The sequence below is a fragment of the Emys orbicularis genome, chromosome 17 (genome assembly GCF_028017835.1).
Source record: "Emys orbicularis isolate rEmyOrb1 chromosome 17, rEmyOrb1.hap1, whole genome shotgun sequence".
NCBI lineage: Eukaryota > Metazoa > Chordata > Testudines > Emydidae > Emys > Emys orbicularis.
The window spans coordinates 3,138,550-3,164,765 of NC_088699.1; the positions used below are offsets into that span (position 1 = coordinate 3,138,550).

Genomic DNA, 26,216 nt, shown 5'->3' on the forward strand with positions numbered 1-26,216 from the left:
TTATATGTGCTCTTTCTTAGCCTAGCTTACAGTTTAAGAAGCTGTCCCCATCCCACTGTGCTCAGACTTCTAGGATCTACCAAAATAGAAAAGAATTCACTCTAGGGAACAAGTTACAAGTAAATAAAGGAAAAATAACACCAAAAAGTATAGTTAAGAAACGTCACATATGTGACTTTAACTCACCAAAGTCAAGGAATGTAGTTAAGGATTTCATTCTATCACGTTTCCCTTCGTTAACTTAAAAACAACCAAATCAGTTAAAGCTAAATTTACTGGAAAAACTCTCTGGGCTGAGACTTTACCAATCAAGTTTCCACCTACCACCTACAGTAGAGCTAGATTTTATGGTTGGGCTATAAACTGTGAAAAGGAACATTTAGACTAGAAATGATGACAGTCCTTAACTTAGCAGTGCTAGTGGGTGCAGTTACGATAATTAAGAACAGAGCATAAAGCAGCTGTGCAGAGACTAATCCCAAACGACAGTGTGCGATTTCTTTGCCTTCTGCACTCCCAGGAGAGTCACATATTTAGTATTTTGCATAGAGATGCATTTTTGTGATAATTTGTTGAGGATTTCTTTTTTCAGCATGAAATGATCTATTTTAAAATTTAACCTCAACGTAACTGCATTTAATTAAGGAAACTATTGCAGATAATGGAATCTCAGAGAATCCCTTTTGTCACTAAAAAAAAGAGTGTCAATCCATAATCTCTGCAATACATGAATGAGTTCTGAATAAATTTCTATTACGTTCAGTCTAGAAGAATGCTTTAAATAGCACTGTGTGTAGTATTTGTTTTAACTCACAATTGAGGCATACAGTAATAGAAATCAGAAATGTAAAGGACCTACAATGTCAGCTTAGCTAGTCTTATTTCCAGCCACTGGAAGATTGTTTCTGCAGTATATTTTCCAGTCCAGTTTTATATGATTCAAGTGATGTGGCTTTCACCAATTCCCTTGGGAGACTATCCCACAGTCTGAATAGACCTCGCTGTCAGGACATTTCCTCCTCCCCGCTCCCCATATTCATCTTAAGTTTATTTTTATTATTAGTTTGCATCATCCTTCTGGAAGACCGAAGAGAAAGATCTGGCCCCAGACTGATGTGGGCCTTTTCACATTTGGAAAGTATTGATAATGGAGCTGAAAATTAAATGGCTCTTTTTATGATTTCTTTTTTTAACTCAGGGCAGCTCTGGGTTACTTAATGGCTGTTACAGAGTCAGTGGTGGGACCTCACACATTGGTGTTTCTGAGTCTGCAAAAAGGGTCGCTCTTGTTCATTGTATTATTGTGTCCTCAGGAACAGGGTGGTGGATTCTTTTATTTTAAAAGTATTTAGAGCCCAAAGACTCCTCCCCCCCCAATTTATAAGACAGGTTAAAGTGTGGGCCTACATTATGAAATGGAGGGCCTTAATCACTTTTAGGGCCTGATCCTAAGCTTTCTGAAGTCAAGGGAAAGACTCCCATTTACTTCAGTGGGCTTTGAATGAGGTCCTTAGGGCTAGATTCTGCTCTCAGATCTACATGTGGCTTCATCAGATTCCACTGAGGTTAATAGCAGCCACAGACACACATCAATGTGCCAAATCTGACCCATTGTCTTTAGTGGTATTTACTACCAACCTAAAGTAGAGTGACTTGTTCAATAGAGAAAGACAGATGATGGAAGTGGAAACTTCTTTATTAATAATAAATAAACAACAATTGTGTTTATCGCTTGTATAGCACTTTACATTGTCAGAGTGCTTTACAAACACTAGGCCAGGTCTACACTACCACTTACTTTGGTATAACTTACGTCGCTCAGGGGTGTGAATAAGCCACCCCCTGAGCAACGTAAATTACCCTGACCTAAGCACCAGTGTGGATAGCTACCGCTTCTCGCGGAGGTGGATTTATTATGCCAACAGGACAACTCTCTCCCATCGGCATAGAGGGTCTGCACCAGATACGCTTCAGCGGCGCAGCTGTGCCAGTGAAGCGCTTCTAGTGTAGACTGGCCCTAACTCATTAACATTTACTAGGCTGAGGCCTGGTCTACACTGCTGGGGTAAGCTGACCTAAGTTATGCTACTCCAGCTATGTGACTAACATAGCTGTAGTCGACGTAGCTTAGGTTGACTTACTGCGGTGTCTACACCACACTGCGTCGATGGGAGACACTCTCCCATCAACTTACCTTACTCCTCTCATTCCGGTGGAATATCGGAGTCGAGCAGAGAGCACTCAGCCGTCGATTTAGCGGGTCTTCACTAGACTCACTACATTGACCCCCGCTGCATCGATCGCAGCAGCATTGATCCCAGGTAAATGCAGACATGGCCTAAGGTGACACAGACTAGACAAGCACTGTCCCAGTGAACCACTAACTTTAAAAGGTAGAGAAATTAATTATTAAAATGGGCTTTGACTCATGGTGATCTTTAGCGGGCACCCAAAGGAGAGGATGCCTTATCACAACCCGTTAATAGCTCTGAGAGTGAGAAAGTGCATTTAGCAACCATGAGTGCCACCTGGGAAGGTGTGTTATGAGAGGAATGACTCACAGGTCAGGAATGAAATGTGTCCTTTCACTTCATGTTAGGGGAGAGAAAGAGATAGGGACTCTGTAGCGGAAAGAATCCCAGAGGCTTTCATGTTTCTATCTCCCAGAACTCTTAGATATGTAATATCACCTTCCTCTTGTTCATGAGTCTCCCGTTTGCATTAAGGAGTTGCACTTGTCGTAGGGGTGAACTCATGGTACTTTTCTGTTGGCTCTCTCTTCTTATTTGCTCTACGGCTTGTTTTAGTGACTATTATCCCTTCCATGCCTTCACCATCACTCCTAAACAAGAAGGAAACTTTTAAAATAAAATATATTTAAAAATTTGAGGCAAATATTTTGTTCAAAGTAAATTTTATTTATGTCTATAATAACACAACTTTTGTCTTCTATATCACCTTTATCTCAAAATTTATAAAAATTAATTAAGCCACAACATTTCCCTTTGAAATAAGCAGTTTTTTCTTCATTCTAAGATGAGGAAATTGAGGCACAGAGATTTTAAGGGCCAAATTTTCAAAAGTGAATTCTAATTATGGGTGTCTTAATTTTTAGGTACCCAGCTTTAGAGAAGTCAATGGGAGCTAAGGATGCTTAGCACCAGACAGGACTCAGCCCTTCATGGATAGCTCAACATGACCTGAGTTCCTTTTCCCAAAATGCATAATTTACCACCATGCTCTGTAAATTGAATTCTACTGCATGCTCCCCAGTTCCCCCATAGAGATTTGGTTATGGTCTCACGTCAGTGTAAATCAGGAACATCTCCACGGAAGTCAGTGGAATTGTACTGGAGTAGTGTTGTGTAGCTGAGATCAGAATGAGGGTACATCCAGACGGGTAGTAATCGATCTATCGGGGATCTATCGGACGCGATATATCGATCCCCAAACGTGCTCCCGTTGACTCCGGAACTCCACCAGGGCGAGCGGTGGTAGCGAAGTCGACGGGAGAGCCATGGCCGTCGATCCCGCGCCGTGAGGACCCGAGGTAAGTCGAAATAAGATACGTCGACTTCAGCTACGCTATTCCCGTAGCTGAAGTTGTGTATCTTACATCGACACCCCCCCCCCGTGTAGACCAGCCCTAAGATTCAGAAAGGTGATCCTGTACCTTTTCCCCTCTGCTTGTCTCACCTTAGGGTGACCAGACAGCAAGTGTGAAAAACCGGGACGGAGTGAGGGGTAATAGAAGCCTATATAAGAAAAAGACCCAAAAATCGAGACTGTCCCTATAAAATCGGGACATCTGGTCACCCTATCTCACCTGCTTCACTGACTCCCTGTGACCTGTGAAATGAATGACCAGGTGCAGACCTATCAGAGTAAGGCTATGAAAATGATAAAGCACAGGACCTTCTTTGACATTTACATAACACAGCCTCTCTTTCTAATGACCAAATCCTCCCCTTAGGGGACAGTCTGACTAGTAGGGGGATTCCATCAGCCCAGGGGCCTGAGGGTGGCAATAGCGCCATTGCAGATGCACCCCTGCACCACAGGGGATAGAGCCAGTGGATCAGTGTAATCACAGGTCCACTGCTCCCTCCTCCAACCCACCTCTATAACTTCTCTCTCTGGTGAAACACAGAGCTCTCTCACATTGCTGCATAGACCCTCCTCCATTGGCTCCCTGTTCTCTGCCCCTTCCTCACTTGCTTCAATGTATTTTTAAACCACCCAGTATAGTAATAAATAATATCAGTTAATTAGCAGTAACCTACCTGTACAGCATTTTCAGCAAACATAAAATGCTGTATCACTGAGGATGATAATAAGGGTCTACTAAGATCATGAATGTGAGTCCCTAGTTCTCAATCCCCTAAGAAAGCGATTAATGTGAAACACCTCCACATTTCACAAACTCCCCGCAACATTTGTAGTTTCCCCATCACTGTGGCCAACTCCAGAAACCTGCTGTAATAATTCAGCCCACACTTTGAGACTCTGGTTTATTCTGACAGCCATTATTATTTATGTAGACCACATTTTTGGAGCAGTATTGCTTTTGCTCATGAAACCCACATGGCTATAAATCCAGAGTGTTAAAGTGTCTCCAAGACTAGGGCTTAAGATAAATCTAGGTTTCAGTAGTATTCCCAGTGTCAGAGGACTTAGGTGACAGCAGGGTCATTTTCAAGTGGTGGTACTTGGTTTTTTTCCAAATGGTATCCAGAATGATTCTCATCAGCTCTGAAGGCTTGGACAGCAGTATGTTTGTGGCATTAAAGAGTTGAATCACTGCAGGTCCTGCAAAAGCCACTTGCTCAAGATGCCACCTCCGCAGTAATGTCAAGAATACCAAATGCTATAGAAAGAACATACAGAGTCAAACTCATCGCTGGAGAGTCTAAGTCTATGGAATTACATAAAGGATAACTCTGGCCCAATGCCTCTGAGCCAGTGAGAGTAGCTAAGTGACCTTTTGGATCAGGAATGAGACGGACTCGTTTAATAAGTGTTTGTTCAGTGCCTAGCACAGAGGAGCCCCAATACTGACAGAAATCCTCGCCCCAAATCTGGCATTACTCTTGTGGATAGTGTACTTAAAACTGCAGATACTGTGTTAAACTGGTTTTGATTTCAAGTAGGTATCCCAGCCTCTGTCCCCCAGATGCAGTACAATTTAAAATGTATATACAAAAAGGGAATCTTGGAAAAGAAATTAAACATTTCTACCTCTTCTTTTCTTCCACAGTATGTCCATTCGCACATCAAAACCTTTACAAGTGACACGTTCCAGGAATTCCTGAAACACCTCTGCCAGTGTGCTGATGACTTCCGAGATATAATAAGACATGACATCTGGCGGCAGATGTTTACTGACCTTTTCCTGGACTGTGACCACGGAAAGGTAGGTAAAGAAACCCTCACCACATATTTGACAATGTCATGTTTCTGATCCGGTATCTCTCATTCATGTAATTGCTTCTTTTTCATTCCTAGTCAGTGGCTCCAAGCTCTCTCTTGGTATTAATTCACTTATTTTGGAAGAGAGCAGTTGTTGCAAAGCGAAATGGGTTGATACTTGTTATATAGGGCATGTTTACCCTGCAATGAAAGACCTGCAGCGCTGAGTCTCAGAGCCTGGATCCGTTGACTCAGGCTTGGAGGATTTGGGCTCTGGGACTAAAAATTGTGGAGTTGATGCTCGGTCTGAAACCTGGGCACTGAGACCCACCCCCTTCACGAGTCAGTTGACCCGGGGTCTGAGGCTCAGTGCAGCAGGTTTTTTATTGATGTGTAGACATACCCACAGACATAAAAACAGTCAACATCCTGTCTCCATAATCTTGCATTTACTCCTCTTACCTGTGTTGTGTATTCCATTCATCACCCCTCTGCTGATGTTCATTGCAAGCCTACCCAGAATGAATTAACTGCTCTATAATAGAATTCTAATTAGGCCATTATCTCTAAAAGAATAGCATTACAGAGCACATTTTAGCAGCAACAATTTTAGAGAATTAGAGAGAGAAGGTGGGTGAGGTAATATCTTTTATTGGACCAACTTCTGTTGAAAGATATTACCTCACCCACCACGTCTCTCGAATATCCTGGGACTGACATGGCTACAACTACACTGTTTTAGAGAATGCGAGGCAAGCTGTTATCTCAGTTCAGGGGTCGGAAAAGTGATGTGTCTCCATCTCAACCAGAAGATATTTAAATTCCTAATCCCCATCAGGAAGATCAAAAAGGTATCTTCTTAGACAGAGGAGAACACAGACAGTATTATTTCTCTGCATTTTCAAGGAGTCCCCTCTCCTCTCATTCTTTGCTGGGTGAGTGTGACGGAATACTGCACATACAAGCACAGGGAGGTGTGAGAAGGGATGATATCATACATTTTACATTGTAGTTTAGTAATCACCATCTCTCTGCCTCTGATAACAATGCCATCTCACAAAAGAATCATTAATGCTAGAATCAAATGAGAAGAGAGGACAGCTACCCGCATGAACACCAGTCTTTGGGTGGAGAAAAATAATCACAGTAAAAACATGGCTGCTCTTGATATCAGCTTAGACAGACTTGCTCACCACATTTAGTTTACAAACAACGTAGTTATTGCACTTCTCTTGGATCTGACATGGTTGCCCTCCCAGGGCTGTAGTCAGTCTGTGCTATACTGTACCCACGGTGGAGATCAGAGGGGTAAGCTAAACCATGAAGACCTCTGACTTTTTGAGTGTGATCGATCACCTGTGGTAGTATTTTGTGAAGCACAGCAAGCTAGTTCTTTCCATTTCCAAATTTGCATTTGTTTGGTGGCAGGTAATTATTCCCATTTTGCAGGGGTGAGTGGTGTTCTCTGTCTCAGTTATTTACAATTAGGGCCATAAAGGGATACAAAATGGAGAGAAGTATTTAAGCTATAGTCTGATTACAAGGAATCCACACAATCATTATTATTATTTCAAAAATGTACATCTGTGAGGATGTCAGCCCAGCAAGAACCCCCTGGAATAGCTAGGCTAGCTACTTAATCACACCCCAGAACAATGTCAGAATAGAACTAAAACTCTACTCTAATCCCCATCAAGGAAAAGACACTTCGGATGTAAAGCTCATGGTCTCACTGTGCCTAGGTGTGTTTAGCACAGTTCCATTTGACATTGGAACTGTATCTGCATGAATTTGCCGAGCATTTTCTGCCCAGGATCTTCTAAAGTAACTGCTTACAGTAACAGATTACTTTTAAAATTACTGCACAGCTGACAAGTTATCTGATTCCTCTCCAGACAGAAAAAGAACACAGATTTCCTTACCCTTAGTCACCCTGGCAATGCTGTCCTGGGCAGCATCAAGGATATTTTGGTTGTCACGGTATACACATCTCCTACACACAGTGCAGAATAATCAAAACGTAACTGCTGATCTTTCACTGATCAGAGATGCTGGCGTGTACAGCTTGGGGATTTGGCAATGGGTTATAGAGCCTTTGCTGGAAGTGACTCAGGGTTGTCACCATGCGGTGGCTGGGTGAAATGAATTAGGGTGTCTCAGTCCAGTTCCCACAAGAACACACCACTGTGGTTGGCACTAATTGGCCCCTTTGTTGCCAATCCCAGCAGACAGGCCAAGGGCTGAATGAGCCAGGAAGCCTGAACGAATTCTTCTCCCTGCTAGGAGTAGTCCCACTATGCCAGGTAAAAGCATATTTTGTGAGGCAGTATGAGGACAGGTGCCCTGCTGCTATTTATGGTGTACTGAACCTTCTCTGCAGATCAGTGAAGGACTCAGTGTTCCGAGATAGCAGGCTGGAATCTGTCATCACCCCAAATTCATACACCAGACTGATCAAACATATTTTTCACAGAGAATACTATTGCAAGGAAATTGAAGACCCCATTATAATGCTATTATAACTGGGTTGTGAGTAGCATTGACATGATTTTCCTAGTATAACCCTTCCTCCATCCTTTCTCCCAACCTTATACTATTGTAAACCCGCAAATGGAATTGTAAGGGGTCCTTGTCCCATGAAAGCCATGAGCCTGATGGTGGTCTGATAAAGCCATATGAATCCAGGAGTTTACATCAAATTTAAAGCAAGATGGAAATCCATCCCCAGTCCATGTCCAGTAATTTCTTTCCACACTTAAATATTTTGTGCCTCTACTGTTTTTCATAACATCAGGAAGCATTTATTCTCAGTCAGACTAAACTGTTGTCAACATCTTTGTATTTGTCCCCATAATCTAGTTTATTTACTTGACAAAAAGCATCTGTAACCGCGAACATCATCTTCATTTTCTCTAAAAGAAATTACTTCATTAATTGTAATTACTTTTTGGAGAAAATGAAAGTTTGCATTAGTGCTGACAACTGTCAGAGAAACTTTCAAGTGATTGTGATGGGCAACAGGTGAAAGAATTTAAAGTGAAAAGAAGGGGGTGTAATGGGAATACTCAGTTGAATATCCAAGCATTCCACCAGTGATGGGGTAATATCTTCAAAAATAGGCGCTGACAGTTTTGTGTTTGGGTTGATGTTAAGGAGGTGCAGAATTAGATCTGGGATATTAAATATAAAAGCAAACTACATAAAAAGCAGGATATTTTCTTGGGAAACAAGGTGACTGTACTCGAACATCAAGAGGAGGAAGGGACTTGAAAATAAACTGTTAATATGATAAATTTAAGAGATAGGATGCAGCTGAAATACAGCTGGATGTCCCAGTGCTTCTGACTGGCAGGAACTGAGTTACAAGAGGCTGAGAAATAAAACAACAGGTTCTGTCTGCTCTTTATGGCTATTAAAGAACTTTTGTCACCCTTGCTGATAGATGGGGTTTGCTGAGGTCTCCTTGGCCACAATTCTACGTCTCCCTCCCCACTGTTGCACAGTGTGGTGCCCTCCACCCTAGAGGTGGCTGAATTTCAGTGCTGCTGTAGGCTTAGAGTTTGTGAAGTACTTTGAATCCATCAGGATGAAAGGTGTTACAGTAATACAGAATATAATTTACTTGGTTCCTAAATTTTCAGCATTACCTCCTCCTCCTGGGAGCTTTTTTCTTCTGCATCTCCAATTATCCGTCTCTTTTTGAGTTTCAGACCCTTTTGGGAGCTACTGACTGTAGTCCAGTATGGACAGCTCCCGCTCATTTCTGAGTCCTCTCATTCCCTCTCACTACTTTTGCTTTTAGATTACAAACACAGAGGCTACCCATCACCCATCTTGGGCTCGCTTCCAGAATACAATAGCAAATGTTGTTTATTTCTTCAGTTTAAAGGCATGGAAAGGTTGACACAGAATTAACATCTTAGTGAATTTTACACTTGGCAATTTTTACTCTGGGAGCAAAACCTTGAAAGGAAATCTATAATTCAAATTTGAAACTGGTTGCCACAAATAATAGATTTAAGTAATTTATGATCTGATCAAATACTATATTACACTAATGGGAAGGAGATTATGAAGGTGAGAATCGTTAAATAATGACAACATTAACTCATTATTAAAATGGAAGAGCTCCAATTCTTTGGGGTTGCTTTACTTTTTTTAAATCACAATTTCCTAATTGGAAATTACCACTTCCCTCATCTTTTTCCGGCCTTTGCTATCCCCTTCCCCTGTCTCTGAGTAATAAGGATGTTAATGCCACCCTGCATGTCACAGAGCACTGAGGTCTGCTTCTCCCTGGCTCTGAGGTCAATCATTACTTCCAGGATGTGTCTCTGCAAGGCCAGAGTGAGAGTCCCAAGCCTGTTCAAGACAAGCAGCAGTTCTTAAGAGTAGGAGCAGCCTTTCTAACAAGCGTAAAACATATGCACACATACACAGAACCACAGTGGGTGATATGAATGCTAGTCACTCTTCCAGAAACCCACCAGGAAACTGCTCTTCTGCTTGCTAGAGCATCAGAACTGCTTATATCTATCATGACATTATCAAGAACATGTGTGCCTTGTAGGGGCTTGCCACACCAGCGCATACCCTTGGTGTAGCTCTTTTCTCTGTAGTGTCAATAACTGATGGTTTAAAGGAGGTGATGGAGGGGGCAAAATCAAACCATCCATAACGCATGCAGCCACTACTGTTGCACAATGCTGTATCTAGAGGAGAAAATTCCTCTGTGACCCCCCCTCCAGGCAATCATGACCTTGAAGCATGAGATGGAATTACTTTCATCTTCACATGTAGAACATGTGCTATTATCAGTCATAAAATTAGCCAGCCCTGTTTTGTGGGGAATGTGAATATCCGATAGCATGTGCATATAAGAAAACATATACCCTGTAAGTCCTACTTAAGCCCTGTGGATGAAATCCTGGCTCCAGCAAAATCAAATTGACTTTAGTGGGGGGGAGGAATAGCTCAGTGGTTTGAGCATTGGCCTGCTAAACCCAGGGTTGTGAGTTCAATCCTTGAGGGGGCCATTTAGGGAACTGGGGTAAAAATCTGTCTGGGGATTGGTCCTGCTTTGAGCAGGGGGTTGGACTAGATGACCTCCTGAGGTCCCTTTCAACCCTGATATTCTATGATTCTAGTGGAACCAGGATTCACCTTGAGGGTACAAGTGGGATTTACAACACATAGGCCTGGGTCCTCAAAGATAGATAGGCAACTGACTTCCATTGAAATCAGTGAGAATTAGGTGCCTAAATACTTTTGAGGATCTGGGCCATAGGTCTTGTTCTGGCCTACTGCCAAGGACTACATGTCACATAGAGGTAGCACTCAGGTTTTACAGATCACACAAGATGCTTCTCTGGTAAGTTTTGATGTGAAAAACCAGAACTAAAGAAACTATCTTGAACCATTGACTGTAACTGTTATGTCTAGGCTGGCCTCTTGGACAGGCAGAGGACACTGGCCTTACTGGAAGACTTCTATGACAGCAGCCCAGTGATTGCTAGGAGGAGATTCTGTAATCCAAGACAATGTAAGTACAGTGGAGCTGGAACATATTTAAAAATTCATAACAAGAAAAATTATTCTAGAAGTAAAGAAACTGCCCAATTTGCAAAAGCCCCATCTCCAAAGCTAAGCTTTGGGTTTCTGAGTTTGTATGCGCTGGTAGTACTTTCAGGGAATTCTATGTTCTCTAGGAAGTACTTTTCTCCATTTTCTCACTCTTTTGCATTCTACTTCACCTCCAGTTAGCAATCATAAAAACAATGCAAACTATCAACTAAACAACTACTTTTCTATATTAGGGCCAATAATTGAATTGCAAGAGATAGAGCTTACTGAGTTCTGGGGAGACTTTGATGATGGACGGATAGCTTCTGAGGAATCCAGCCAAAGATTTGGATTGTCTCAACCAGATGTTTCTGAGGGAAGGGTTCTATCCTCTAACATGCTAGTTGCTAATGGTCAAGCTGCATATGAAACTTGCATCTTGATAGATGAACCAGGAGGGCCAGAGGCAGAGCAGGACCAAGCAGTTGCTCTTGAACAAAAGGCCACGAGTGAATCTGGGACAGACGAGATCAGTAAGGAGGAACCTGGTTTCATTGGCGAGCTCAGTGAGATTGTTCCAGTAATTGCGCTCGGAGAAGAGCATATAGTCTCACTTACAGAACCTGGTTCTGAAGTTCAGGTGAATCAAGAGGGAGAAGGTTTCACTGCTGAGTTGTATGAGATTGTTTCACCATCAACCCCTGGAGAAGAGAATCCAGTCTCAGAGGAGAAACCTGGTCCGGAAGGACAGGTCAGCCAGAAAGGACTCTATGTAAATACAGAGATGGAAGAAACTGACTCATCACCACACCCCGAAGCACCAAACACTCTCTTGGAAACGGAAGCAAGTGATGTTAATGTGAGTCAAGAGGCCTCCAAATCTGACAGTACAAAGGGATCTACAGTCCTTAATAAGGAAACTACTTCCTCTGAGGACATGGACACAGAGAATCAGATTGATACTGCAGATCCAGAGAGCCAGAATGAACCTATTCCAGTAGCAGCTCCCGAGCAAGAGAACGGAAACATAGATAAAGGACATGGCTCTGAAGAATGGGTCAGCCAGGAAGATCACAATGTGGCTACAGAGCCGAGTGAACTCATTCTAGCCCCAAACTCTGAAGAAGAGAATAGAATCTTGGAGAAGGAACTTGGTTCAGAAGCACAAGTCCGTCAGGAGGACCATGATTTGATTGCAGAGCCGAATGGGGCAGTTCCAATACTAATGCCTGAAGCAGAAGGCATAATCTCAGAAGAGGAAGCTGAATCAGAGGAGAAAGTCACTGCTCTAATACCAGAGAATAAAGAGGAAACTGCAGATCTTGGGACAGAATCCCCTGAAGAAAAAGAGAGTGGTTCTGAGGGACATGGCAGTCAATCAGAATTACAAGCAGAGACCAACATGCCGGCTGAGGACTCCACACCAAGCCTTCCACATGAGCAAACACTTTTGCAAGACCAGAGTACAGGTAAAGCATATTTTCTGATATGACATTGGATCTTAGGCTCTGGGTACACACAAAATTGCACTGATTTAACTACATGTGTGATTTTAAACTGATTTAAAACCTGTGCAAGTATATGAATAGCCACTCTCATTTCAGATTGGGACTAGTTTATTTTGATTTAGAAAAACTGGATTAAGCTCAATTGAAATAGACACTTTTAAACCAAATAAGAGCATCTATATAAAAACCTGCACTGGTTTAAAAAACACATTAAGTTAAACTGGTGCAAGTTTATAAGTAGACAAGGCCTTAGGCTTTTATACTTTCTCAGCATGATGTTTCCAATCAAGATTTTACAGTATGTTCCACTCAGACAATATCAAGCACTTGCTCGATCTGTGATATGTATTCCAGACACTAAACAGCCATTTGAAAGCAAAATGGTGCTTTTTCAAGCAACACTGCCTTTCTAATAGACAGAATCTTAATGTTTCCTTTTCCTTTGGAATATCATGACAGAGGGGAATCTGGTAACATTAAATATAGCAATGTGTTTTAATAATTATTAGGAAAATGAAACAAAGAACCTTAAGGAGATAGATTATGGCATTGGATAGCAAAAGGTGCTTATTTTAATCTCTTGTCACATTTCTAAAAGGGATATTGTACTTTTCAATTATATATGAGGGCCCTTATTATAGGAAAGCTGCAATTGGGGAATTCCAGGGCTCCCACTAAGCCATGCTAAACACTTTGTTGAATACAAATATGGGGACAGACTTCCCCTCTGATGCTCCATTAGTCAATCCTCTTGTGCTCCACCGTTTCAGGCACTACAAGGGCTGGGTCTGTGTTGTGTCCCGTTTAATGTTGCGTGACAAATTCCTTATCTCAGGTGGAGCTTGTTTAAAAGGCCCTGTAAATGAGAGTGCAGGACACTGGTACCTACAGCTCTTCACATCTAACCGGTGGGTGTCCAAGCCATGGGAAATACTCAGTGTACAGTATGTATTTATTATTCATACACAACGGGTCCAATGCACATATTCCCTTCACTATGGGAGGTGATTCCCCTGTTGATTTGGCAGAGGTATAAGTCTGTTCTCCAGACCTTTGCCCCTGGGCGGGATGGGACCAAGAGGTCCAGATATTCTGCTTAGTGGAGGAGTGTTTGCTGCTGTTGTTAAAATGGATGTTTGGAGCTGGGTTTAAGAAACGTGACACCTACCTAGTGAGTTTGTTAAGGGGGCAATTTCATACATTGAAAATAAATAAGTATATATAGTAGGGGTAGCTCCAGTGATACAGGTGTGTTGTGCTGGTGCGGATGGATTTCTGCCTGTAGGGCTGCATGGAGTTTGGGCTTCAACCACCTCCAGTTCATAGATGGTTCCTTTTTAAAATTTCAGGTCCATCTCATCCACCAAGAGAAGCTTCCCAGGCACAAGCTAGAGAGGCATTTGAAAAGACAGCCCAGTTGATAGATGGGATACCATGGTCAGGTGACAGCAGTTCCCAGCACTTTTGACTTTTCTTTCTAGAGAATGCTATGAATGTAATGATTTTAAAATGATGTTTTATCTCTACATAATATGGGTTGTCTTTCTGTCAGGTGACCTTCTGGCTTCTGACCTAAGTTTCAGGTATAGCAGCTATGGTGAGCAAATTCAGAAGGACTGGAACAATGAAAATTCCAGATTTGCAGGTAATTGATCACAGTGCTGTATGTTAACCTTGGCCCTCATGTGAAAGGCAGTGTCTATTGAAATCATGGCACTGCTGTGAAACTTCAGGACCGGGGCTTCAACAGCCAGGCCTAGTGCCAGAGTCCAGGGGCCTCAGTGAGAGGTCGGAATCAGGGTCAGAATCTAAGAGTAGTTGAAGTTTGGGATCACTCCTAGGGCTGATGCCAGGGGGTACGAACAGAGCTAAGGTTCAAGGAGCAAAGCCAGAGTCTGTAGCTGGAGTCAGAGTCCCAGTACCAAAGTGAGGGTTCAAAGCTGGCGTCGGAGTCCTAGTGCTGAAGCCAGGGGTTGGAATCCGAGTTGCATTTCAACGGCGGAAGCTGAGTTCCAAGCTGAGGTCGGGAGTCTGAGAGCGGCCAAGAGATAGGTCTGTTCCTATAGCATGCAGGGGAGCCTGCTTCACTGGACAGAAGCTTCCTGGGCCTCCTCCTGGGCTTAAATAGGGCACTTTGGCAAGGGAAGCTGGCAGTCCGGCCTTCCGAGGTGGTACATCCTGTGGTGTTTATCTCCACAGGGTCTGTGTGGTAATGCATGTAGCCCTACCATGGCTGCCAGGTAGCAATGTGGTGCCCATTCCACATCTGCAGAACCTCACAGGTTTCATAGAATATGAGGGTTAGAAGGGACCTCAGGAGGTCATCTAGTCCAACCCCCTGCTCAAAGCAGGACCAATCCCCAATCCCCAAACAGATTTTTGCCCCAGATCCCTAAATGGCCCCCTCAAGGATTGAACTCACAGCCCTGGATTTAGCAGGCTAATGCTCAAACCACTAAGCTATCCCTCCCCTGTGGGCTCAGGGGAGATCTTGCCCATTGTATAAGGAGCTGTTGTCATTTATTGTGAGCCTTTGGTCTCCAAGACCACAAAGGGTATTTGGACTGCGTGTCAGGAGCACACCCTTTGTTGTACAACAGTGACTTCAGCTAAAGCTGTATTGTGTAACCCGACCTCATTACATGACTCCTCCCACATTAGACTGTAGCACAACCGTGAAGAAATATTATTGGTATTTTTCCTTAAGCATATATATGGCCAAGGCCTGGGGCCCTTACTCAGTGTTCACTCCGTCCATATTCAGCCCATGATTTGACACCTGTCACATGCACAGCTTTGGATCAGCTTTTGGCTTCCTGGTGGGTGATGTATTTTCTCCCCTCTAGACTTGCGTATGCTCATGGCAGATATTCAGACCCATGGTGCCTCCATTGCCATGAGTGCCTTTGACAAGAGCTGCCTCAACCTACCCCAGTTCGTACAGCTCATGGAGACCTTTGTTGGTGAAGACAGCTCTCTGCCAACCGTGAAGAAACTTGTTGCATTTGTGAAAGAAGGATATGAACAGACTGAAGAGGAAAAAATCAAACAGTTGGAAAAAGTAAGTGCCGACAGGCTTTGCTGATGTTATGTGTAAACAAACAAATGGCTAGAGGGGCTGAGCTAACCACCCACGCCCTCACTTTCTTATGTTGAGGTTTTTTGTCCCTCTATTTTCACATGAGCTTTCCCCACATTAGCCCTGAGAATAATGCTGGGCTAATTCTGCCACAGGTTGGCTGCCTGTAACACAGCCTGACTCTGTAAGGCACCAAGTGTGCAGCCAGCTGTAAAATCACTTAAGATGTTCAGTTTTGTTGTCTCACCTCTAGAGAGTAACCCATGCAAGCAAGAAACCTGCAGTTTTAAACTACTGCATTTGCCAGTGTTGGTATGTGTGTGCATGTGTGGGAGGGTGTGTATAGTGAGCATGTGCACTGGTGTGTTTGTTACACCCACTGGGAGTTCAGTAGCCTTGTCATCTGTTGAATAAATACATTAACTCACACACAAGCCCACTCTGCCCAGTATCTTTGCAAAGTGCTGATACATTTCTCATCATGTCTACCTCTTTAGCTGCAGTTTCCTCAGACTTCTTTCTCATTTCCATCTGTGCTGCTGACCTAATTTGGGTGAGATATTGGATCTGACGGCTCTGCCATCCTCATGCTGAACACAACGTTCTTTGCCATTCAATGAATTCCATTTCCAGCCGTTTAGCATCTGGTGCTGCGCAAAAACTGGTTCTAAGCAGCAAGTAGCACACGCAGCCCCATGGGGCCCTGCACAGGGAAAGGCGCTACCAGAATCAACGGTTTGCAAACTCAAACAGCAAGAGCAAACACTGCAAAATACTGTGGTGTCATTTACAAAGAGCCACTCAGCTGTGGCTGGAAAGACATATCTAGGGCGTGAAACTGCCACCTGCCTGGGTTGATCTTACGTTGGCTCCCAGTATGTACATTGGGAGTCAATCCCTTTGAGAAGCTAAAGCTCATAGGGTGACCAGACAGCAAGTGTGAAAAATCGGGACATGGGGTGGGGGGTAATAGGAGCCTATATAAGACAAAGCCCCAAATATCAGGACTGTCCCTATAAAATCGGGACATCTGGTCACCCTAAGCTCATTCTGCCTGCTAAAACTGAGCTGCCACTTCTGTTTAATGTTTTCCGATATCTTCCTGATTTTATGACTGCCATCTAGTTCAGATCTTAATGGTATTTTTACAGTGACTGCCTTGATGACAGGCTTTTTGTGACCATCATGAATGGACAAATGATGACCCAGCCATTGCAATTCCCCTACGGGTGGGTGTTGGCACTGAGCATTGTCAAAAGCCAGCTTTTATAGAATATCAGGGTTGGAAGGGACCTCAGAAGGACATCTAGTTCAGCCCCTTGCTCAAAGCAGGACCAATCCCCAGACAGATTTTTACCCCAATTCCCTAAATGGCCCCCTCAAGGATTGAACTTGCAATATTGGGTTTAGCAGGCCACTGCTCAAACCACTGAGCTATCCCTCCCCGCATCATTTCCTGTCTTTGTTGCTTCTTCCCTGTCCTAGGTTCACCGTGAGGCTCTCTTGGCCCGAAGAAAACTGCTCCTGGAGGCACTCTTTGAGAAGTGGGACAACGAATGCTCTGGGTACCTTGACCTGAAAGAGGTGGATGCTGTTCTAGGCACATTTAAGGAAGGAATGGAAAAAGAGGCCCTGAAAAAGGGTAAGAAAACAGCACTGTCCACTACTAGTTTGGAGGTGTACAGTGAGAGAAAAGCGCTATGTAACATGCTGAGTCACTAGCTGTTCAAAGATGGTGCTAGTGAAGCCAGAGGCAAGGACTGTGTATTACCTATTTTTGCATATGCCATCGTAAACATAAGGAACTGTAGATGAAGCGGAAATGGAGGTTTGTGGCTATAGATGGGCAGCAAGTGTCCTTTCTTTCTTTTCAATTATCCATGGCCTGAGAGTTTGGGCTCCTTTCATGCTGGTGTCAAAGTGGCAGCTTTCTGCTTTCACAGTGTAATGAAATACGCTTTTCTGCATCTGTTATAATGAGCAGTAATTAACCTTGATTTGGACGTGAAAACTGTAGCCATGAAGAAGTCCTGTGGGTGAGCATTTGACATTCTTGGTCCGACTTGCCTTCTGTTGTGCACAGCTGTACTGAATGGGTGTTCCTCAGCCAGCCTCTGGCATGGTACTGTCAGTGCTCCCTGCAGGCCTCAAGTGACCTTTCGGAATCCAGGCAAGGAGTTCAGCTCTCGTGACAGAAATAGAGATTTGGAGTTGTGGTTTGTGTGGGGCTTTTAGCAGCCAAAGTCAGCTCATTTCTCTGACTAACTTAACAAAGTTGGTCCCCTGGAAAATAGGCTGGATCAGACAAACGTGCCGCAGGCCCTCAGAATCCATCTGGCAGCTCAGTAGATATGCTACCAAGCCATAGTACTACCAAGCATCATATTAAGGGGGGCGGGTTGTCTACTCACTGGAACTTTTTGGATACCCCATAGACTAGTCTGCCACCATGGACAGCCACCCTTCCCAATGCTTCCTCCTGAAATGCTGCATGTTACATTTGTCCAGGCTACTTATTGCTGACAAGAATTATTAAATATGGCGTATTTTGGCAACCCCTTCCCAAATCCCCTCATCCCACACCTCATACAGACTAGCTGTGGGAAGAATTGTCATGCCTCAGTCAATTGCTTCCCTGTCCTGGGGCCATATAACAAAGAGTTGGCAGAGTGCCATCTCTGTGGTCCCAAGGACATATGTTGTAGGTCAGCGTATTGCAGTCAATTTAACACTGCCACGGGGAAGTGGCCCTGCCTTGGAGCACTCACTCCATCCCAGCAGTCTCTTACCTGCGGGGATATAAACTATATAACCCAGTGGTGCCCAAACTCTGGTAGGGTGCTATACAGAAATACAGGGAGATGCAGTCCCTGCTTTGAGGAGCTTACACTCTAAATGACAAATAAACAGGATGGAAGGAAAAGGGACACAACATATAAGCAATATAAAACTATCCCCAGCTGCCTCTGGCAGATCTTTCATAGATATCATGGTACAAGAGGGCAGTGGCCTTGCAGACCAGCTCCAGATCTGAGTTGCATTCAGCGCGGAGGAAAGCCCAGGGACTGAGGGTATGTCTACACTGCAGTCCGAGGTGGGATTGCAGCACAGATAGACATACCTGTGCTAGCTCTACCCATGCAAGCATGGCTAAAAATAGCAGTATAGCTGCAGCAGCAGGACTTCAGCATGTGACTACATACCCAGGGTCCGCAGTGTGCTAGTACAGACGGCTCTGCAGTCCATGCATCTCATCTACACTGCTATTTTCAACCAGGCTAGCATGGGTATGTCTCACTGTGCGTCTTTCACACCTGGGACTGCAGTGTCAACATACCCGGAGACGTCTGTCTTTAGAGAGTCAATTCTCATCTTGACAGAGAAGTGTAACTCATCTTAACAATGTCATGGGCTTTAGAAATCCTAATGTCACCATGAAGTGGAGGGGCCAGCAGCACTGATGTGGTCTTTAGGATTCACGGGAACAGGCTGATTTAACTTACTGTACCTGTGTCTTACAGTTCGTTGAATTGTATCCCTGCTAACAAGGGTCCAGTTGTGCAGGGTCATGCAATTCCAACCAAAGCCATCAGCTCTACAGCAGATTCACTTTTTCAGAAGCTGAACCAGTTTTTTCTCTGCAAATGAGAAACACTCCACCACTGGTACCGTCCCTCCCTTGCCAGTTAGTCTGTATTCTGGCATTATACCGCCACTGCCTCCTGCTGACTGCACGGCAGCCAAAAGAATGTCACACACAGCCAGATTCTAGTGACAGTTCCCAAACACCCGTCAGAGTGGCTGAAGGAATAGTACAGCTCGATGTAAAGTTCTCCTGCATGGACCCAGTGTGACACACCTCCTGTGTGTACATACACAAGAGCGGGGGTTAGTGTGGTGCATGGCTTAGGGGATTGCTTTTCTGTTTGCATAGACTGAGGAGAGTGTGATGTTAGTGCAGGCAGACCCTAGCCATGAAAAGCACCATTGAAAAAGATGCTGCCAGTAGCTCTAGTTACAGGGGAATGAACCAGGCCTGGGGGTACTATAGTACCTGTGTGTCACACATCTGTGCAGGAGACCTTAGGATGCCCACTCCCAAGCCACATGGTGACCACTTGCACATACAGCTGGTTGCAACATTTTTAGGCTAATAATTTTGTGATGAAAAATGGCTTTTTCTGAGACACTATTTTGACAGAAATTATTTGGAGGGTTTTCACACAAAAAAACCCCAAATCAAACATTGTTTGGCTTGTTGGGTATTTCTTTATGCCTTCCGCTCCTTTCCCCTTAAAAAAAAAAAAAGCCGGGGAGGAAAGAGGAAAGGGAGCAAAAGGGGGGAAGTTTCCCAAACACAAACATTATTCATTTTGTCACAAAACCTAAACGTTCCGTGAAAAGAATTGTGCACATTTTTGAAGCTCCAAGGGACAATAAGTCACTGGCAAACATTTCTAAACGGTATGTAGGGCTTACCTGTGCTTCCATTGAAATCAACGATAAAATTCTCATTGACTTCCAAGGGAGCAGACTCTTAGCTCCCATAAATATCAGGGTCTTAGGCTCTTGGCTGCTTTGAGAGGCAATCAGAGCGACTTCCTTCCTGCTCTGGCATATAATTTGTCAGAGCATTTTCCATTATGCCGTTCTTTACAAACCATTACATGTATTGATCACGAAATACTACTCTCCTAGCAGCAAACTTCACACTTGCACATATACTTCATTGATTATCAATTAACTGAGGCACTGAAGCCTATTGACAAACAGCTCTCTCTCGGTTTACTTGTTTGGGGACTGCAAAATTTCAGATGAGGATGTAGGACAGATGATCAGAATAAGAGCATTTGCACTTGTAGTGGGAGCAGCAGATGAATACCATGTTTCAAAAAGAAGAAATGCTAGCCTGCAAATTCGAACGACTGTGCAAGAGCACCCTCTTGTGTGCAAATATAGCATTATGGGAGGTAACTGGAGTGCATAAGGAACTATTTAGTTAATGAGGAAGGCTGGGTAGTTTAGAAGAACCCCTGCATAGATAAGTCCAGGACTTAGCTGAATAGAAAATATTAGGAGAGGTTCACATTTTCAGAATTGGCCCAGTATTAATCCTAGCTCTGTGGTGTAGGGTTTACAGCCTGTTCTTTAAAAGTCTGTACCCTCTCTAGGTCTCTGCACGTGTCTGTAGAACCATAGAAATCAGCAGAGGCGGTGCTAGCCCATTGTGGGCCCTAAGCAGGAATATTTTTGGAGGCTCCCACACAACACATATTATAAAAGCAAATAAGGGACCCCTTGAGTTGCTAGGTCCTGGGTCCAGTGCAGGATTGTTCCCTACAGCACATTTTCTAGTGCTCTGTCCAGTCTGCCTTTAAATATTCCAACTGAAAGCTCTTCAGCTACTTCCATGGAAGACTATTCCAGTCTGATAGACATCTTTGTTATGGAGTCCAGTGGCACCTTAAAGACTAACAGATTTATTTAGTCTTTAAGGTGCCACCGGACTCATTGTTGTTTTTGTGGATACAGACTAACACGGCTACCCCCTGATCTTTGTTATGGTTTGTTTCATGATAGCCTGATTTTTCCTGTGATTAGTTTCATCCCATTATTGTTTTACTCTCTTGTGTTCTCTTACACTTCCTCTCCTTCCCCCACATATTTCCAGACTGTTACTCTCTTCTCCCTTAGTCATCTCTTTTAGCCAAACTATGCATGTTTAGCACTTCAAATTTTTCCTTTATATGTCACTCCCACCATACCCCAATCATTTTGGTGCTCTTCTATCAATGCCTTCCAGTTTGTAGCTTTCTGGTAATGAAGTTTCCAGAATTCAGTGCAGTACTCCAGGGAGAGTTGTACCAGAGCCAGAGAGGGAAAGTAATTTACTGTCCACGCTCATTGCCAGATCTCTTTAAGCCATTGTTGCTTTACAGGTATCTCCCTCCTGCTGCATATTTATCTTTCAGATTATTTCCCCCGCTGATGTACTGGCATTTATTTTTACAAGTGGAGTCTAACTTTGTTATTTTCCTATTCTTTCTAATCTGTCTAGGTCCTTTCGTATTATTTCTCTGTCCTCATTAGTGTTTGCAGCACCTTCCAGTTTAGTCTCCTCTGTGAATGTCATTAATGTGCTGAACATTATTTAGATTGAAAGCTCTTTGGGACAGGTCCATTTGTTTGTTTGTACAGCGTCTAGCACATGATTGGGGCCCTATGTGTTACCACAATGGTCAGGGCCGGATCTAACTTTTTTGCAGCCCCAAGCAAAAAAAAGAGCGCCGCCTTACCGTAACACCCCCCCTCGAGTGCCGCGCCGCCCCGCCGAAACACACCCCCAAGCGCGGCGCCGCCAAAACACCCCCCGAGCGCTGCGCCGCCGAAACACACACCCCCGAGCGCTGCACCGCCGAAACACACACCCCCGAGCGTGGCGCCGCCAAAACACACCCCCGAGCGCTGCCAAAACACCTCCCAAGCGCTGCGGTGCGCCGCTGAAACACCCCCCCGAGCACCGCGCCGCTCCGCCGAAACACACACCCCCGAGCGCGGCGCCGCCAAAACACCCCCCGAGCGCCGCGCCGCCAAAACACCCCCCCGAGCACCGCGCCGCGCCGCCAAAACACCCCCCCCGAGCACCACCGAAACACCCCCCCCAAGCGCCGCTGAAACACCCCCCCGAGCACCGCGCCGCTGAAACACCCCCCCGAGCGCTGCGCCGCCGAAACACCCCCCCCGAGCGTGGTGCCGCCAACCCCCCCCCGAGCGCCACCGAACCCCCCCCCAAGCGCCGCGCCACGCCGCCGAACCCCCCCCCCGAGCGCGGCACCGCCAAAACACCCCCCTGAGCACCACCGAAACACCCCCCCAAGCGCCGCGGTGTGCCGCTGAAACACCCCCCCCGAGCACCGCGCCGCTGAAACACCCCCCCCCGAGAGCTGCGCCGCCGAAACACCCCCCAGCGCCGCGCCGCCAAAACAAACCCCCCGAGCGCCGCGCCACGCCGCCGAAACACCCCCCCCAAGCGCGGCGCCGCCAAAACACCCGCCCGAGCGCCGCCGAAACACCCCCCCCAAGCGCCGCGGTGTGCCGCTGAAACACCCCCCCGAGCACCGCGCCACTGAAACACCCCCCTCGAGTGCCGCGCCGCCGAAACAACCCCCCCGAGCACCGCACCACCGAAACAACCCCCCCCCCCGAGCGCTGCGCCCCGCCGCCAAAACAAAAACAACCCACCCCCCCGAGTGCCGCCCGGCCGAAACAAAAACAACAACAAAAAAAACATCGAGTGCCGCCCCGCCACCCCAAGATTGGCTGCCCCTTACAAGGTGCCGCCCCAAGCACGTGCTTGGTCGGCTGGTGCCTGGAGTCGGCCCTGACAATGTTCATCATCAATCATCATAATCTTCAAGTTCACCTCCCTACAGCTTGATGCATTGTCATTTAGCATTACCCTTTGTTACTGCCCAACAGACAGTTTTCTCTCCTGTGACAATGTTCATAGGTAAGCCAATTTGAATGAACTCTGGGAATAAGATTTCATGAGAGACAGTATCAAATGCTTGACTTGAATCCAATTATCTCACATCTACTCTGTTCTCTGCTGCAATGCTGGCTCTCCAGAGGTTAGTTTTGAAGGAGACTTCTTCAGTGTCCCATGTATGTCAACCCTCTCAGGGTTGATCATGTAGGGATAGACGGGCTCATTGCAATCCAGCATGAGTAAGAGACATGCATAACTACACCACCCCAGGAGAGTCTCAGTTTGGGTCACGCTTCCCCCTTTGTCCAGGCAGGGCCGGCTCTACCATTTTTGCCACCCCAAGCAAAAAAAAAAAAAAAGCCGCCCGGACTGTGCCACCGCCCCAAGAATGGACGGAATGCCGCCCCTTAGCATGTGCCACCCCAGGCACGTGCCGGGAGCCGGCCCTGTCTCCAGGGCGGAAGTAAGCTGTGTCAGTCCTTGTGCTGGTGCAGCTTACTTCTCCCCTCTTTGTCAGTTTGGCTGCACTGGCTGGTGCATTTGGAAGTGGGGATGTGGCAAGGTTCCACCCATTCCCTCGCTGTCCGCTTACCCGCTGCTCACATGTGCAGGATGGGAAATAGCAGCCTGGCAAAGAGGGGTGATGCATGTAGCCCCTTTACTACCCTGGGAGGAAATGTTCAGCAGGTCATGATTGAGCCCTTAGTAATTTTTGAAACTAATAAATCACTGTAGATCAACTCAGCCCTGAAACCCGAAAGAAAGAGGGAGAACAGAAGTACAGAGAATGTGATCTTCAGAGAAGAGCCATGTAAAACAGTGCTTTTCTTCCTGTTTTCCCTGTCTGCATCTCCTGGTGAAATTCAAATATTCCAGAGCATCATCCAGTCATCTATGTACTATAAATGGAGCTTTAATTTTGTTTCATCCTCAATATAAGATTTAACTCAATACAAATGTTATTTCAGTAATTCAACCCAGATAACCAAAGCAGAGTTAGTAAGATTATAGCTGCTTTGGAAGGTCTTAAAAACCCCACAATGGATCCAAGTGCTGTACGTAATGGAAATCCTTGGGGACAAGGTTGAACTGCGAGGTCATCAGTAGGCTTTCGCCTTCAAGGTGTTAATGGGAGTGGCCAGTAGTTCTTCATGCCTCTGGAGCATGCAGCACTAACAGGGATGTCTACATGTGCCTGGCTGCAGCAGGTCATCTGAAGTCCCTGCAGTTTGGCTATGTGGTTGAGGTGAATGTGATTCTGGGATAACCAGGAGCAACCTCCAGATTTTCCCCTGACATGTATAGCTTGGCTGCCTTGTAGAGGTGTGCATGGGGGAGATTTGGGAGGGCTGTCCAGGTGATCTTCTCAGTGTCTGAGACCACTGTGATCTGGAGGAGAGAGTGCATCCTACCTTTATGGCTGCCATGGCACTTACATTTTGATGTTGGGGAGGAGGAAATGAGTGGAAAGAGAGACTCTTTCAAACGATGGGCAGGGAACACCTCTGGCGGGACAGACATGGCATTGCTGTACTGAGGGAGAGCAAAACAGACGGCCACAAACAGGTGTGCCTGTGTCCTTATTTCTGTTTCATCCCTTAGCAAAGAAGCACCATCGCTGCTCCCACCCACACCCCGGTGGTGTGGTGAAGTTGTCTCCAAAGGAATTTCAAACCTATCTGGAATTGGTTGTTTCTGAGCTCACCGGTAATGAAGATGAAGTTCTCGATACAGTGGTGGAGTTTCTGACCATGAGCGTGGCGCGAACCCACATGGAACGCCTGCGAGGTTCTGCCAGGAGGAAGTGGCTGCACTATATCCAGCATGCAGCTGAGACCAGTGGGGCAAGCATAGAGCCAGTGTACAAGGCAGTCTTTAAAGCACTTTCCCAGGTATGCATTGCTACCAGCTGCATGAGTGACACAGACTGTCTAATGTGGATTATGGCTGACACTGTCTTCAGCTAAAGGGCTACATTCACCACCAGTCCAGGTGGGTGTAACTTAGTGTGGGAAGCTTACACATCACCTACCCTCAGTGTGCCTATTTGAAGACAGCGCAGTCACTTGCAGTTCAGGAGACTCAGACATTAAATAGTTGAGGCTGTTGTAGGTCAGGGATGAGATGCAGCTCTTGCCAAGTGCTATACCTATCAGGTGCCATCAGTGTCTCACGTTCATGATCACCTAATCACCTCAAGTTTTGGAAAGTTTAATAAAATAAAATCCAGAAATGCATGTTCCTGGTTTTATGGTTTCTGAAAATAAATACACATCATTCAGTTTGTGATGCATATGGAGAATTTGTAATGTGAATGGCTTCACATTTGCTTCCAGGTGCAATTTAAGGTGCTAATATTGATCTTTAAAGGCCTATCTGATGACCCCTAGCTACATAATGGCCCCTCTTCTCTCCCTACACAGTGTGGTGGCAGCTGATGCACTCTTGCTAGCTGTTCCTAGATTTAACTTCTCAAGGCTAGAGCTGGGATATCCTTGCGGGAAGGCTCTTGACTCTGGCATTTGCGTGCCTTTTGGGTCCAAGACAGTCTGCCCCGGAGACGAAGTTCATTGGGCTTTTTGCTTAGGCATAGGTCATTAGGGGCAGATTGTATTTTTAGAAAAAAGTGGTCTCTGCTTAGCAGAAGCAGGAAACAAATCCATCCTCCCTGCCAGGTAGAATGCAGCTTTTGAGTTGATGATATAGTGACCTGGCCCAGAACCCATTAGACAAGTGACAGCATGGACATCATTAATCATCTGGTGTAAGAGAAATAAAATCACTGGCCTAGAATAACATCCCGTGATAAATGAGATAAGCTGTAAGCACATGAAATAAGTGTAATGGCCAGTGGCTAATGCCCAGATGTAACGTGAAACATTTGGTTGCTAGGATGCAGAAGCCCACGGGAATAACAAGAAGATCAGTGCGTATATTGCCCTTTTGGAACAGAACCAGCTTTCACCAGAGCGGGGAGAGGTTCTCCTGCGGTATGTGGCTTGCACCTCAGATGATGCCCCATACATCCTAAACCAGGCACTTTACAGGGACATGAAAGGAGTAAGGTAAGGAAACCTGCACAGAGCAGTTACCTTTTCTTAAGTCACTTGAATCATGGAATTTAGAGAGTACAGTGACTATGGGGTGCATTAGAAATACAGACTAGACT

The 26,216-nt window shown here is 45.2% G+C and overlaps 1 protein-coding gene across 1 annotated transcript in view; it reads left to right on the top strand.

Moving 5' to 3' along the window:
* Positions 1-26,216, top strand: part of EFCAB5 (EF-hand calcium binding domain 5) — a 45,976-nt gene that overhangs the window by 11,827 nt on the left and 7,933 nt on the right. The window contains exons 5-13 of the mRNA XM_065418502.1: positions 5,258-5,413; positions 10,852-10,951; positions 11,226-12,440; positions 13,829-13,921; positions 14,032-14,124; positions 15,326-15,540; positions 17,044-17,242; positions 24,650-24,939; positions 25,940-26,112. Coding sequence (XP_065274574.1) covers positions 5,258-5,413; positions 10,852-10,951; positions 11,226-12,440; positions 13,829-13,921; positions 14,032-14,124; positions 15,326-15,540; positions 17,044-17,242; positions 24,650-24,939; positions 25,940-26,112 — 2,534 coding nt within the window. The remainder of the gene's footprint in view (positions 1-5,257; positions 5,414-10,851; positions 10,952-11,225; positions 12,441-13,828; positions 13,922-14,031; positions 14,125-15,325; positions 15,541-17,043; positions 17,243-24,649; positions 24,940-25,939; positions 26,113-26,216) is intronic.